General features: G+C 35.5%; 1 protein-coding gene across 4 annotated transcripts in view; it reads left to right on the top strand.

Moving 5' to 3' along the window:
- CNOT6L (CCR4-NOT transcription complex subunit 6 like) overlaps positions 1 to 16,077 on the top strand; it is a 118,755-nt gene that overhangs the window by 73,923 nt on the left and 28,755 nt on the right. For all 4 annotated transcript variants that reach the window (XM_030877938.2, XM_030877935.2, XM_030877936.2 and 1 more), the window contains 3 exons: positions 1,658 to 1,747; positions 12,469 to 12,537; positions 15,205 to 15,362. In XM_030877938.2, coding sequence (XP_030733798.1) covers positions 1,658 to 1,747; positions 12,469 to 12,537; positions 15,205 to 15,362 — 317 coding nt within the window. The remainder of the gene's footprint in view (positions 1 to 1,657; positions 1,748 to 12,468; positions 12,538 to 15,204; positions 15,363 to 16,077) is intronic.

The raw sequence follows: 16,077 nt of genomic DNA, 5'->3' as shown, positions 1-16,077 counted from the left end.
AGCCTGCGGCGGCAGAAGCCAGCATGACGTTGCACCAGCCTGAGGTGCGCTGTGCATTCTCCCCGGGAAGTTGTCCCTGGATCACGGGACCCTGGCAGTGGCGGGCTGCACAGGCTTCCGGGAAGGGGGCTGTGGACAGTGACCTGTGCTCACACACAGGCTTCTTGGTGGCAGCAGCAGCAGCCTTAGGATCTCATGCCCGTCTCTGGGGTCCGCGCTGTTAGCCGCGGCTTGCGCCCATCTCTGGAGCTCCTTTAAGCAGTGCTCTTAATACCCTCTCCTCGTGCACCAGGAAACAGAGAGGGAAGAGAAAGTCTCTTGCCTCTTTGGCAGGTCCAGACTTTTCCCACACTCCTTCCCAGCCAGCTGTCGCGCACTAACCCCCTTCTGACTATGTTCGCGCCGCCAACCCCAGTCCTGTCCCCGCGCTCCGACCGAAGCCTGAGCCTCAGCTCGCATCCCCGCCCGCCACGGCGGGTGAGCAGACAAGCCTCTCTGGGCTGGTGAGTTCCGGTCGGCACTGATACTCTGTGCGGGAATCTGTCTGCTTTGCCCTCTGCACCTCTGTTTTTGTGCTTCCCCCCTCCGCCACCTGCAGTCTCCGCCCGCGAAGGGCCTTCTGTGTGGAAACCTTTCCTCCTTCATGGCTCCCTCCCACTGGTGCAGGTCCCGTCCCTATCCTTTTGTCTCTGTTTATTCTTTTTTCTTTTGCCCTACCCAGGTATGTGGGGGGGGGTTTCTTGCCTTTGGGGAGGTCTGAGGCCTTCTGCCAGCGTTCAGTAGGTGTTCTGTAGGAGTTGTTCCACGTGTAGATGTATTTCTGGTGTATCTGTGGGGAGGAAGGTGATCTCCAGGTCTTACTCTTCTGCCATCTTCCCGTCTTCCTCCAAAGATTTTTTTTAATAGTTATAAACTTCATTTCAGAAAGGTCTTCAATTTTTGTTTTTTCAAATCTGTTTGCTAGACTATTTTTGCATGCTTGTCTTAATAAATACCACCTTTATTTCTTAAGAGAATATATAGACTGTTAACAGTAGTTTGTTTTTTGAAATTTGATAAATCTGTACTCTCAGTATTCAGATACCCCTGATCACTGTCATAAAAAAAATTCTTATTTCCCTCTACATTTCATTAACTCATCTTGGTAATGATAGGTTTTCTTTTCACTTGAAATACCTTCCTTTTCTCCATGTGTAGTATAAATATTCTAACTAGGAAGACCCTCGTTTATATCACTCGTTCTTTCTCATACAAGGCTGTTTTTCTTTCAGTTAGAGTATTATCTTCAAAGATAAATGTAGAACCTATGGGTTACTTAAGGGTGCCAAGTTTTGATATTACTTCAGAACTGACCAAGATTAATATGTGTATGTGTGTGTGTGTGTATGTATGTATGTATGTATATATGTGATTTGACACACCCAAATTACAGGTGTACAGTATAAACTGAAATCTGGAAAGAAATAATTCTTCTGAAGTTTTTCTTTATGACTTGCTCAACAAAGAGTATTTAGTTCCTATGATTTCTTTAAATTTATGTAACAGATTAAGTACAGTAAAATTCACTTTAGAAAATTAGTATTTTGTTTTATAGTGTATATTTGTTTTGTCTTCCAATTGTAACTCTTACAGATTTTATTTTTCTCTTTGTCTTTAGGCAATCCTTTATCACAGGATATTCTCAATTTATACCAGGACCCAGATGGAACCCGAAAGCTACTGAACTTCATGCTTGACAATCTTGCAGGTAAATATTAATGACAAAGCAGTAAACTCTACAGATATTACCGTTAGCTAATAGATCACATGTTGCTTAAGAGCTTCTGACCATTTTATTTTAGTTGTTGTTGTTATTATTTTTAAAATTTTTTTATTGGAGGCATCTGACCATTGTTTTATAACTGCTTGTAGGATTGAAGTTCCTGGCATTAGTATATTCCATGGTAGTGGGACATTCTTCTTTTCACGTACTGAGTGCTTTATGTTAGGATCATTAGTTACATTATCTTATTGAATCTTTTTAGGAATCTAGGAGGTAGGAATTTTTACTGGCATTATACAGATGCAAATTCTGAGATTCAGAGAATAAAGTAATTTACCTAAGTACACAGCTGATTAATGCCAGAGCTGTGAACTCAAGATTGTCTTGCTCTTAATCACAAAGATACATAGTTATCAATTGTTTGAATTTGATGCAGAATGTTTGGAACCTACATATTGTGCACATTTTTCATGAATGAAATGACTTGTTTGATTCACTACACATCTGTGGAAATTTTGAAAGCAAGATTTTAATTAAGAACACCAGATTTATCTGATCAAAATAGTGGTATTCCAAATGAAAAATTTTTAATGTAAGAAAGCTATTAAGTATTTGACTTAAAACTTGTTTGTTTGTTTAAACACTCAAAATATATTTAAAAGAATGGAGATGCTACTAAATTCAGATATTTTTCTTGGAATAATACCTTTCTGAAATACAGAATCTTAAAACAGAGTTAGAGAAATCTAGATCCCAATAGAGGCCATCATCACAATATTTTGGCTGTACTCTTTTTAATTGTATTATAGAAGACACCCACCTACATACAAAATTTTAAAAAAATCGTAAGATTTACAATAAGGTGAAATCAAATTAATGTAATTTAAAAGTTTTTTGGTTGATTGATGAGAGAGATAACAAACTTATTAGAGAAGTCCTTTTAGTAAGAAAGTAAGAATATGTGGCTGTTAAGTTGTATACAAAGCATGTGTATGTTATTTCCTTCTTGTTTAAAAATTAAGTATCTCTTGTCTCTATGGATATAGCCTGTTGACCCAGCCATATGGCACGTGTGGTGTGTGTGTGTGTAATTTTTAAGGCGTTTTTCATGTGTTTTAGATATAAGCTCTTTGTTGATACATATGTTGCAAATACCTTTTCTGGTGCTCTTGTTGATTTTCCACTCTCTTAATTTGTCTCTTGATGAACAGAAAAAATTTAACATACTCTGCTTTATTGATCTTTCTAGTGTGGTACTGCTTTTGTGTTCTCTTTAAGAATTTTTCTCTACCTCAAGCTCATGAATGTATTCTCCTATGCTAGTATCTAAAAACTCCATTTTTTACTTGCAACACTTAGAGCTATAGTCTTCCCAGAATTGAGTTTGTGTAACACAGGAGTCAGTTTTTCCATGTGTGTATTATATTAACCCTTAGCCATTTATTGAAAAGACTGTCCTTTCATTACTGTTTTTTTGTGCCATCTTTGTCATGAATCATCAGTGTTCTTATGGTATTTCTAGATTCTCTATTTTTTGTTCTCTTCATCTAGTCTTTATGGCAATATAACATTGTTCTTAATTATGGCAGTTTTGTAAAATGTTTTGAGATACAGTAGAGTAAGTCTTCCCTCTTGATTTGATTATAAAGTCTTGGCTAGTTTTGGCCCCATGCTTCTTTTGCCTTGTATTTTCATTAAAATTGCTAGAAACAGCTTTTCAAATTTCTCCCCTCACCCAAGTGTAGGGATTTTGATTGGGGATACAGTTGACTCTTGAACAACACAGGTTTGAACTGCACGGGTCCACTTATATGCAGATTTGTTTTTCAAAAATAGGATCTATAGGATCCACGTTTGGTTGAATCTGTGGATGTGGAACCGTGGATATGAAGGGCTGACTGTAAGGTTATATGCAAATTTTTGACTGTACAGGAGTCAGGGCCCCTAACCCCTGTATTGTTCAAGGGTCAACTGTAGATTGCTTTGGAAAGAATTGACATGTTTGCAACACTGGGTTTTCTAATCTAACAGTGTAGAATATTCTTTTATTTATTGTGCCTTCTCTAATTTATTTAGTTTTAGGTTTCTGTGTATTGGTCTTGTGCGTTTTTATTACATTTATTCTAGGTATTGACTTTTTTGATGCTTTTATAGTCTTTTTGAAAATAAATAGTATCTTAATGGATATTGCTGATTTGTGGAGTGCAATTGAGTTTTGTATACTTCGTGGTATTCCCACCTTGCTGAACACTTGCTAAATATGTATTCAACCACTTTGCTCAATTCATTTTAATCCTAATGCATTTTAATGTCAATTTACGCAAGCATATCATCTGTAAATTATACTTTTAATATTATTTTTCTAATTCTTATATCCTTTATTCTTTTTCTTTATTGCACTTGCTAAGACCACCAGTAAACTGCTAACTAAAAGTGGTCATAATGGTTATCATTTAATTTCATAATTTATTAGCTTTTAATAATTTATATTTAAGTAGGACGTTCACTGTAGTTTTTGTTTTTTTTTGCGGTACGCGGGCCTCTCGCTGTTGTGGCTTCTCCCGTTGTGGAGCACAGGCTCCGGACATGCAGGCTGAGCGGCCATGGCTCATGGGCCCAGCCGCTCCGCGGCATGTGGGATTCTTGCGGAATGGCGCACAAACCCGTGTCCCCTGCAACGGCAGGCGGACTCTCAACCACTGCGCCACCAAGGAAGCCCATTCACTGTAGATTTTATATTGATAGTTTAATCAAATTAAGGGTTTTCTTCTCTTCCTAGTTTGCTAAGAGAGTCTGTTATTTTTTTATTTTTTTGCGGTACGCGGACCTCTCACTGCTGTGGCCTCTCCCGTTGCGGAGCACAGGCTCCAGACGCGCAGGCTCAGCGGCCACGGCTCACGGGCCCAGCCGCTCCACGGCATGTGGGATCTTCCCAGACCGGGGCACGAACCCGTGTCCCCTGCATCGGCAGGCGGACTCTTAACCACTGCGCCACCAGGGAAGCCCTGTTATTTTTTAATATGAATAAATGTTGAGTTTTATCAGATGCTTTTTTTCTGTTAAGATGAGTATAAAATTTTTGTCCTTTATTCTGATAATTTGGTAATTGCATTGATGGTTTTTCATATTACCACCTTTGTATTCCTGGAATAAGCCCAAGTAACTTGTAATATATTATTATTCTTTTTATATATCCCTGTTTCTATTTGCTGATCTTTTACTTAGGATTTTTTGCATGTGTGTTTGAGCGAGACTGGCCAGTAATTTTTCTTGTCAAGTTTTAATATAAAGGTTATGTTGGCCTCATTAAAGTTTTAGGGGATTATTTTATCATTTTCTGTTATTTAGAAGAGTTTATTTATAAAGATTGGTATTCTTTCTTTCTTAAATATTTGGTAGAATACATCTGAGCCTGGGGTTCCTTTGTAGGCAGTTTCAATTACTGATTTAATTTCTTTAATAACTATAATACTTGTCCGATTTTCCATTTCTCTTTTTATCAGTTTCTGAAAGTTTTTTTTGGTAATTTGAATATTTTATCTAATTTTTCAAATTTATTGGCATACAGTTGTTCAGAATATCTTTTTATGAGGTTTTAATGTCCATTTAATATATTGTGATGTCTCTTTTCCATTCCAGATACTAGTTGTTTGTGTTGCCTCTATTTATTTCATGAATAGTCTTGTCCAGGGATTTATCAATATTTTCTTTGAAGAAAAGAACCAATTTTTAGCTTTTTTGGTCATCTCTATCATACTTTTTTTCCCACTTTCAGTAATTTCTTATCTTTACTTTCTGCTTTCTTTGGGTTTCATTTGCTGTTTTCTTTCTAACTTCTTATAACACTTAAATCTTTCACTTTTAGACATTTTTTTCCTCTGATGTATTCATTATTAAATCTCCCTCTAAACATGACTTTTAGCTGTATCCTTCAAGTTTTAATTTGTATAATTTTCATTATCATTCAGTTCAGCATATTTCTCCAAGCACTCATTTCTTCTTTGACTGATGAGTCATTTAGAAGTTTATTTTTTTATTTTTAGGGGAGTTTTTCTAGTTTTCTTTGTCATTGATTCCTAGCTTAATTCCATTGTGGTCAAGGAACGTACTCTGGTTTAAATTCTAAAAATATGTCATATATTAGCCAGCTCATGCTTAATTACTTTTTATAAATGTTAAATATGTACTTTAAAAGAATGTGAATTCTGTAGTTGTTTGGTACAGCATCCTATGTATATTAAAGTTTGCTAATTTGAATGTGTTATATATACTTAGTGATTACTTTGTTTTTATTCATTACTAATAGAGCTATGTTAAAATATCCCACTTTGATTACAGATTTGTTTATTTCTTCTTGTAGTTCTTGCAACTTTTAATTATATATATTGAGAATATATTTTCATGTGTTTCATCTTTCTGGTTATTTGAAGCTTTTATCATTATGCTATTCTTATTACTTTCATATTAATATAGCTACATGAAAAAATATAGCTGCGTGAGTTCTATTTTGGTTAGAATTTGCACTGTATATCTTTTTTCTGTTTTTTCTATGTTAAACTTTTTTGTATCCCTATATCTTAGTAGTTTCTTCTGTCTTCTTACTTCGGGTTTATTTTGTTCTTTTTCTTGTTTGAAGTAACAACTTAGATTGTCGATTTGAAATCTTTTCTCATTTTCAATGTAAGAATGTAGCACTATACACTATAATTTCCCTCTCAGAACTACTTTAGCTGTATTCCATACATTTTGATATGTTGTATTTTCATTTTCATTCTGTCCAGTGTATTTTAAAAAAAATTTCCTCTGAGTCTTCCTCTTTGACTCATGGATTATTTAGAAATATGTTACTTAATTTCCTGTTGTCTGTTACTAACTTTTTGTTTGATTCCAGTTTGGGACCAGTTGGGAAACCTTCTGTATTATTTCAATTCTTTTAAATTTCTTGAGGTTTGTTTTATTGTCTATCTTGTGGTTTGTTGGGTGGAGTATTCTTCACATGCAAATTAGATCATGCCAGTTGCTGGTGGTATTTAATTCCTCTATATTTTTTGTAACTTTCTGTCTAGTAGTCTTACCAGATGTTATAGTGCTAAAATTGCCAACCATAGTTGTGGATTTGTCTGTTTCTCCTTTCAGCTTAGTCAGTCTTTGCTTCATGTATTTTGAAGTGGTGTTGTTTATGTATACATATTGAGGATTGCTACATCTTCTTGATGAATTGATCTTTTTATCATTGTGTAATAACCTCCCTTGTTCCTAGTATCTTTTTTGCTCTTAAGTCTACTTTATCTGATGTTAACATAACCACTCTGCTTTTTTTTGGTTTGTTTAATGTTTACGTACTCTTAGATTCAGCTTCACTATGTGTATGTGAAGTGAATTTCTTTTATTAGTGTACAGTTGACTTATATGTTATGATTTTTATCTACTCTGCCAAGATTCCACTCATTTAATTTGTGTATTTATTAGACTACGTACATTTAAAATAATTATTGATATGTAGAACTTGAATCAGCCATTTTGATACTTGTATTCTGTTTGTTTCCTTTGTTTCTCCTTCATTTATCTCTTCTTGGTTTCTTGTGGGTTACTTAAACATTTTTTTAGGATTCCATATTTTATTTATGCTGTTTTAGAGTATATTGTCTTGTATAGTTTTCTTAGTCGTAACTTTAGATATCACAATATACATACGTAGCACAGTCTATTGATAATGGTGTCTTATCACTTTAAGTGAATTATTGATGCCCTACTTCCATTTGTGTCCCTTCACCCTCCCCACTTTTTAATTTTTTTAATTTTTATTTATTTATCTATTTATGGCTGTGTTGGGTCTTCGTTTCTGTGCGTGGGCTTTCTCTAGTTGTGGCAAGCGGGGGCCACTCTTCATTGCGGTGTGCGGGCCTCTCACTATCGCGGCCTCTGTTGTTGCGGAGCACAGGCTCCAGACACACAGGCTCAGTAATTGTGGCTCACGGGCCCAGTTGCTCCGCAGCATGTGGGATCCTCCCAGACCAGGGCTCGAACCCGTCTCCCCTGCATTGGCAGGCAGATTCTCAACCACTGCGCCACCAGGGAAGCCCCCCACCCTCCCCACTTTTAAAATATTATTGTCCCTAGTATTTCCTCTACCTGTACTAGGTACCACACAGGCGTTACAATTTTTGTTTCAGCCGTCAGATACGATTTAAGAAGCTTATGCGGAGAAGATTAATCTGTTATATTTATCCTTAATATTAGTCATTCTCTGTTCCTTCCATTTTGATGTTCCATTTCTTCTGTTACGTTCTTTCTGTTTAGAGAGCTTCCTCTAGTCATTCTATAAGGGCTGGTCTGCTAGCAACAAAGTCTTGTAGTTTTCCTTTGATAACGTCTTTATTTTTCCTTGATTTATGAAGGAAAGTTCTGCTGGATACAGAATTTGAGGTTGACAGTTCTTTTCTTTTAGCACTTTATCACTTCCTCTGGCACCATGGTTTTAGAAAAGAAACTTATTGTTCCCCTTTAGGTAATGTGTCATTTCTCTGAGGTTTTTGTCTTTAATTTTTAGCAGTTTCATTATGATGTGTTTGGTGTGGCTTACTTTGGTTTTATTGTTTGAAGTTTGCACATCCTCTTAAACTTGTAGATTTATGTTTTTATTAAATTTGAGAGTTTTTAGTCATTATCTCTGAGAATACTTTTAAGTCTGCATTCTCTTTCTGAACTCTGATGATATGAATCTTAGATCTACTGTTACAGTCCCACAGGTTTCTCAAGCTCTGTTCATTTTTTTTTTCAGTTTCCTTTTTATTGTTCCTATTGAGTAAATTCTCTTGATGTGTTCTCAAATTCAATCATTTTATCTTTGGTTATCATTATTATTGTGCCCTTCCACTTCTTTCTTTGGGTTTTCTGTTTTTTCAGTTTTCAAGAGAATTTGTAATTACTTTTCGTAGCAGCTCTATGATAGCTGCTCTAAAATTTCTGTCAGATAATTTCAACATCTGAATCATCTCTGTGTTGTTGTCTGTTGGTAGTCTTTTCTCACTTAAGTTGTGATTTTCCTGGTCTTTGGTATGACCAGTGATTTTCAGTTGTGCCCTGGATAGTTTGAATATTCTGTTAGGAGATTCATGACCTTTTAAAAACCTCAATAGCAGGCAGCCAATTTAGGTTTAGCATGTGGGTTCTGTTGGTCCTCCCAGGCTCAGCTGGCACCCTCTCTGTGGGGAGACCAGGCCCAGTGCTGCCAGCCACTGGGAGGTGTGGGAAATCAGAACTTTCCTTGCATGCCTCGCCACCCTGGGTCTATTCCTGGTGGCTTCAGGGCTGTCTCGCACTTAGTGTGGCATGTGTGGGAGATAAAAATGGGAGAATTGTTTTTATCACCTTAGAGGTATGATGCTGAAAGACGTATTAAGATGTCAACTGCTGTTCTTCTTTTCATAATGAGAATAGACTTATCTTCAATTTTGATCCAAATCCTTGTGCTGTGTCTAGGACCATGTAGATTTATCTATTAAACAGTCTTTATCTGATTTGATAGTTGGCCCATATAACTCTGTATTCCTCTCCTTTGTCATATCATCGGCTATGCAATTTTATCTTTGAAAAAAGTCAATTTTAAGTATGTGCCACACATGAATATATTATTCTCCTTGTAAGAAATACTTAAATTCCGGTTAAGACTAGATTTTCCTTTGACCACTACCTTTAATTCCAGTCCCCTCCGTGTAAGTAAACACACTTGTAAGTTGGATGTGTATCCTTGTAGGCATGTCTATAGACATTACATATAAAAATTATACCAGTAGAAGTTTTATGGTATTGCTTTGCATGTGTGTTTTAAATTTTTTTCTAATAAAATATATCCTATTATTATAATGTATCTTATTATTTAATTAAAATGTATCATATATATTTTTCTACTTTTTTCTCACTCAACAGTATTTCTTATATACCTTTCCACTTTAGCACACATGTATCTTTTTTCTTTTAAACTGTAGCATAGACTTCTGTGAAATGGATAATAACCATTTACCATTGCTTTTGCTGTCACAAACAGTGGCATAATGAATATCTATTTGAATGCTGCTTTAAGCAGATAGGGTTGATACCAAGAAATAGAATTGCTGGGTCACAGGGACATGAATGTTTTAAATTTTAAAAGATGATGCCAGTTTGTCCTCCCAGAGAGCTGTACCAATTTGTATTCCCACCAGTTGTACATGCAAGTATCTGTTTCTTATCCCCTTCACCAACCCTGATGTTAGTAAACTTAAAATTTTTTTTTGTCAATTTGGATAAAGACATGCTATCTCATTTTTTAATGTTTCCTGGTTACTGGTGAGATAGAGTATTTTTTCCTATGTTTTTGTTCTTTGGTTGTTGTTGGGGAATATTATACGTTTTACTTACACTGATATATTGTGCTGTATCAGTTAAGATATGGGAAGCGTCAGAATGTTGACATCACCTTACTTGTCTTATTTTGATATCTTTTGTGCTGTCTGAATGTTTAACTATTTGCTAATAAGGATCCCAGCAGCTAAAATGTTCCTTGTTTACTCTTCATTATATTTACATAATGAGCTTTCCATTTTTTGAGATAGTTGCCAAGATTCTGGCATGGCACTTCTAGCAGGCATGATTATTTTCCAGGATTCAGTGTGTTGGACCAGCTGGATGGTTTGTTTGTCATCTTATGATGACCTTCATATGGACTGTGCAAAATAACGTTCATTTCACTTTGTGAAAAGCATGGCTGCTAAAACAGGCATCCTTTTTAGGTAGACTTCAGAACATCAAAATGATTAGTAAAGTGAAACTTTTTTAAAGGTCTTGGATACTGTGGTCAAAATTTCTATGGCTGGATGATGATGGAGTGTTTTTGTTTTAAAGGAATACATTTCTTATCCACTGATTCCCTGGGTAAATCTGTAAACTCTAATCAAATTGTTCTGTAACTGCAAATGTGTTTAAAAGGGAGAAGAAAAAGAGGAAGTTAAATCTTAATTTAGGAATTTTCTTTCATCTGATAGTTGGGTAACATTTAGTTCCATAGTATTGACCATCATATCTGAGCAGTTAATGTTTAACCAGTGCCTTCCTTTTTTCTGTATAATGTAGCTCTAATCTCTTGCTTTGCATTGACATTATGAAAGAGAGAAAGAGTAAAATTAGGAAATGAAAGCCCTGTTAGAAAATTCAGTAATTTTTATTATGCATGCATATTTGTTTTTTTTATTTTAAAAATATTTGAATATTTTGTTCGTCAGTGTGTTGAAACTTCACATAGCTTTGATTTACCAGCTGGGAACAAAGCTGGGTCAACACAATTTATATGTGTAATTAAGACATAACACCTTACTTAAGTTTTTGTTTTTGTTTTTTTAACATCTTTATTGGAGTATAATTGCTTTACAATGTTGTGTTAGTTTCTGCTGTATAACAAAGTGAATCAGTTATATGTGTACATATATCCCCATGTCCCCACCCTTTTGCGTCTCCCTCCCACCCTCCTTATCCCACCCCTCTAGGTGGTCACAAAGCACCCAGCTGATCTCCCTGTGCCATGCAGCTGCTTCCCACTAGCTATCTGTTTTACATTTGGTAGTGTATACATGTCAGTGCTACTCTCTCATTTCATCCCAGCTTACCCTTCCCCCTCCCCGTGTCCTCAACTGCATTCTCTGTGTCTGCGTCTTTATTCCTGTCCTGCCTTTAGACACTATAAAACTCTTAGAGGAAAACATAGGCAGAACACTCTGTGACATAAATCACAGCAAGATCCTTTTTGACCCACCTCCTGGGGAAATGGAAATAAAAATAAAAATAAACAAATGGGACCTATGAAACTTAAAAGCTTTTGCGTAGCAAAGGAAGCCATAAACAAGACCAAAAGAAAACCCTCAGAATGGGAGAAAATATTTGCAAACAAGCAACTGACAAAGGATTAATCTCCAAAATATACAAGCAGCTCATGCAGCTCAATATCAAAAAAACAAACAACCCAATCCAAAAATGGGCAGAAGACCTAAATAGACATTTCTCCAAAGAAGATACACAGATTGCCAACGAACACATGAAAGGATGCTCAACATCACTAGTCATTAGAGAAATGCAAATCAAAACTACAATGAGGTATCACCTCACACCAGTCAGAATGGCGGTCATCAGAAAATCTACAAACAATAAATGCTGGAGAGGGTGTGGAGAAAAGGGAACCCTCTTGCACTGTTGGTGGATGTAAATTGATACAGCCGCTATGGAGAACAGTATGGAGGTTCCTTAAAAAACTAAAAACAGAACTCCCATATGACCCAGCAATCCCACTACTGGGCATATACCCTGAGAAAACCATAATTCAAAGAGTCATGTACCAAAATGTTCACTGCGCACTATTTACAATAGCCAGGACATGGAAGCACCCTTACTTAAGGTTTTAAATAGGTACTTTTTTATAAATACTGTGTAAGTATAAATGCCACTACTGAAATTCCTCATGTTCTTTTTGGATATTAGTTACGTGTTTTATGCAGAACTCTTCGTCAACTTCCTTCAGCTTCTAAATCTTCGTTATATTTCAGTACTATATTTTTAAGTCAGTTTGTGAGGCATTATAGCTGAAGAGAAAACAGAAGCTGATTTGACATTACAAAGCAAATGATACTGATTTTAGAAAGACATAAAAATATGTTTAAAAGAATATATATTTTTTCCAGTTCATCCAGAGCAGCTTCCTCCGAGGCCATGGATTACATTAAAAGAACGAGACCAAATTCTGCCATCAGGTAAATAGTTTTTCTTATTCTTCCTTGACTTTTTTCAGATATACTTGAAATGCCATTTGGGCTTTGTGATAAAATTGACAAGCCTTCATTTTACCTCCCCTGAGTAGATGCGTTTTAAAATACTGATCAATAGACTTAAAAGTCTACCCTAAGGCTTATGTACAGGGATCTCATACCTTTCACAATGATGCAGCTCTTGGTTTTAAAATTAGTTCTTGTAATAGAGCTTTCCAAGTGGCATCTTCACATAGGGTTTGGTGATTTAAGAAAAATGAGTAGTAATGAATTTTCTTCTGAAAAATTTTAAACTACTTAGATACTTTATCTTTCTTGAGTGGGTAGGCTGATAATGCTTTGTAGAAGGATAATTTAGACTGAGTTCAATTTACTGTATTGGAAACAAAATACGATACCAGGCCAAGGGTATAGAAATGATATAGGGTGAAGATTTGAGCAGTTTAATAATGTGATTTAGCATTTCTAGAACTGCAGTAATGTAGGAAATAGAAACCTTTGTCTTTTGGTGCAGACCAATGATGATTTGACATTTATAGGGCTTCTTACTGCTCATTAGACATTTTATGATTGGGAATTCTGCTTAAAATAAGTTGTTATGAATTAATATTCTTCTTAATCACAAGTGATAGTTTTCATGATACCTAATTTTGTTTTAAAAATGAAAATGTTACTGTTTTAATATGAAGGCAAACCAATCACTGAATACTGATACTTAATTTTAAAGAGTAAACCACAGAATTTATTATGTACTTTTACAACAATATAAAGCCCGTCTTTTTTTTTTTTTTTAATTTAAGCTAAGAAGTGGAAGGATTCAGAAAAAATCATTTGCTTAGGTATCGGGAGATGTGCGAAGTGTAATGTGTTCATGGTTCTATTTATATTTTAATAACACTGAGAAATATTATCATATTAGTACATTTCTGTATCTTCTAGAGGTAATAATTTTAAAACCACCACACTCTGGAGCCATAGTATCAGCCTGTTCTAAGAGGTACTGTATCAGTGTTATCAAGAATAACACTTCTGTTATCAGGATTCACATTGATGGTCTGAGTAGAACGAATACCTCAGTTTTTCTACAAAGCCTTAAGTTAGGCAGATTTATTTTGTGTTTAGCCTTCCTTAATGTGTAATTAATTGTTCCCTTTCTGGTATTAAAATGATATTAAAAACACCATTTTCTAGTTCTTCAAAGTAATCCCTTTCTGAGCACGAGTTAACATAATCTTGAAGAAGATCTTTCCTAATATCACATACCTTCATTTCCATTAAGAAGAGGAACAACAGAAACAAGTTTTCATTAGTTGTTGAATTCTCAAGTAATGTGTTCTTGGGTTTTCCTTTTTGAAAAACCACTATGGATTTTTCTTGGGATGTCTGACTTCCGTGAGTAGAATCAGTGCTACAAAAAACAAAAAAAAAGATATTAAAAATGCCTTTTACTTCTGATGCATAGGGAGATGTGTATAATAACTAACAATGGTTAAGGGTGATTTATAGCCACAAAACTATAATGGTAATTAAACTATGTAAGAATTAATCCCAGATAGTGAGAAGAGGTACCAGTATACAAAATGGCCACCAGTCAGATTTCCAGGGGACCGTTGAACTAAGTTTCTCTTAATACCTTTCCCATCATCTGACTTTGAATCAACTTCAATCAAGTGTTACTTCATTCTTGGATTCCTCACCTTTTATTAAGTACTTGATTCTCAACTGTGTCTGCCCATTACAATCACCTGGGAAGCTGTTTAAAAATATTAATACCCAAATCCTAATATACTAACTTAATTAGTCTGGAGTAGGGCGCTGAGTATCAGCATTTTTTTTAAAAAGTTCTACAAACTGATTCTAATGGACAGCCGGGATAGAGAATTAATGATAAAAATCAGGGCTTTTCAAACTGGTGTGCATGTGCATACGAATCACCTGGGGAGTTTGTTAAATTGCAGGTTCCAATTCATTAAGTCTTTGTGAAGGCAGAAATTCTTCAGTACTGAGTTCCTAGGTGGTAACTGATGCTGCTGGTACTTAGAGCACATTTTTGAGTAGCAGGGATACAAGCTGCGTTTTCCTATTAGTTTGCTTGTAGTCCTTTTATAGGCATTTTAAAATGAGAATTTAGTTTTAGAAATGAACATTTGATTTGGTAAAAAAGGATTCTCTTATGACTGAACTTTGTTAGTCCATATTCTTCTGGCTTAGAGCAGTGAGAGCATTAAGAGGCCCAAAAAAGTACGAAGTATGGATATTTTGTTAATACAAGTTAATGAAATTAGAGCCTTTTAACGAGAAAAATTAAAATTTACTTTTATTCCATTTATAGAGAAAAGTTTTGCTCAGTAAATTATGTGCAAAAAAAATGACATTCTGATTTAAAAGTTGAACTTTTATTAAAATATTCTAAAAAATCACAAATATGAAGTATTAGTCTAATTCTGGTAAAAGGACTTTGATGTGATGGATTCCAGTGAAGTTTTATAGGTATAGTTTAATGGAATCTTGCCCAAGGCATTTCACGATGATGATATTTGGGATATGTTTGTGTGGCATGTGTGCTTGTGTAGGTGTATATGTGATATTGCTTTAGAAAACATTGCCTAATTTTCTCCCTTTTGTCTGTTGTTTTTTTCTCCCACTTCTTAGCATCATTCACGGTTATGTGTTACAATGTGTTATGTGATAAATACGCCACCCGGCAGCTATATGGCTATTGCCCATCCTGGGCATTAAACTGGGAATACAGGAAAAAGGGAATTATGGAAGAAATTGTTAACTGTGACGCAGATATCATTAGTCTTCAGGTAACACTATAGAAATTAAATTGTCTTTAACTTAAAGGTGAACCTAAAAATTATAGAAGATCTTACTTTTGGGAGAGTTCCTGTGTTCGAAGGAAAACCCAAAGCAATTATTTTCTCTCCTCTTAAAAAAAAAGAACAATTTTAATAAGCACCTCAGATATTTCTACAACTTCTAGAGAAGTTAGAAATTTTGAAAAAATATAAAGAATAATGGAGGGGGCTTCCCTGGTGGCGCAGTGGTTGAGAGTCCGCCTGCTGATGCAGGGGACATGGGTTCGTGCCCTGGTCCGGGAGATCCCACATGCCGCCGAGCGGCTGGGTCCATGAGCCATGGCCACTGAGCCTGCGCGTCCGGAGCCTGTGGTCCACAACGGGAGAGGCCACAACAGTGAGAGGCCCGTGTACCGCAAGAAAAAAAAAAAGAATAATGGAGGAAAACACCTAATCCCATATCCCAAATATAGTTGCTGGGTTAAAACTTCTGAAGTATTTCTTGTACACTTTAAAAAAAATTCACTTGCCTATTTATTTACAGATATGTACAGATATGTTTTCAAAATAGAGATCACACCATTGATGTATTTTGTACCTTGTTTATTGCACTTAACACACTTCCTATGTTACTAAAATTCCTCAAAGCCAATTATATGAATATATATTAATTGATTTAGCATTTTCCCTACTGTTGGACATTCAGGCTGTTTATGTTTTCACT

Source organism: Globicephala melas, chromosome 5, assembly GCF_963455315.2.
Source record: "Globicephala melas chromosome 5, mGloMel1.2, whole genome shotgun sequence".
In the NCBI taxonomy this organism is placed as follows: domain Eukaryota; kingdom Metazoa; phylum Chordata; class Mammalia; order Artiodactyla; family Delphinidae; genus Globicephala; species Globicephala melas.
Note: the sequence above shows the minus strand (reverse complement) of the source record. Positions and strands in the feature narration are given on the sequence as shown.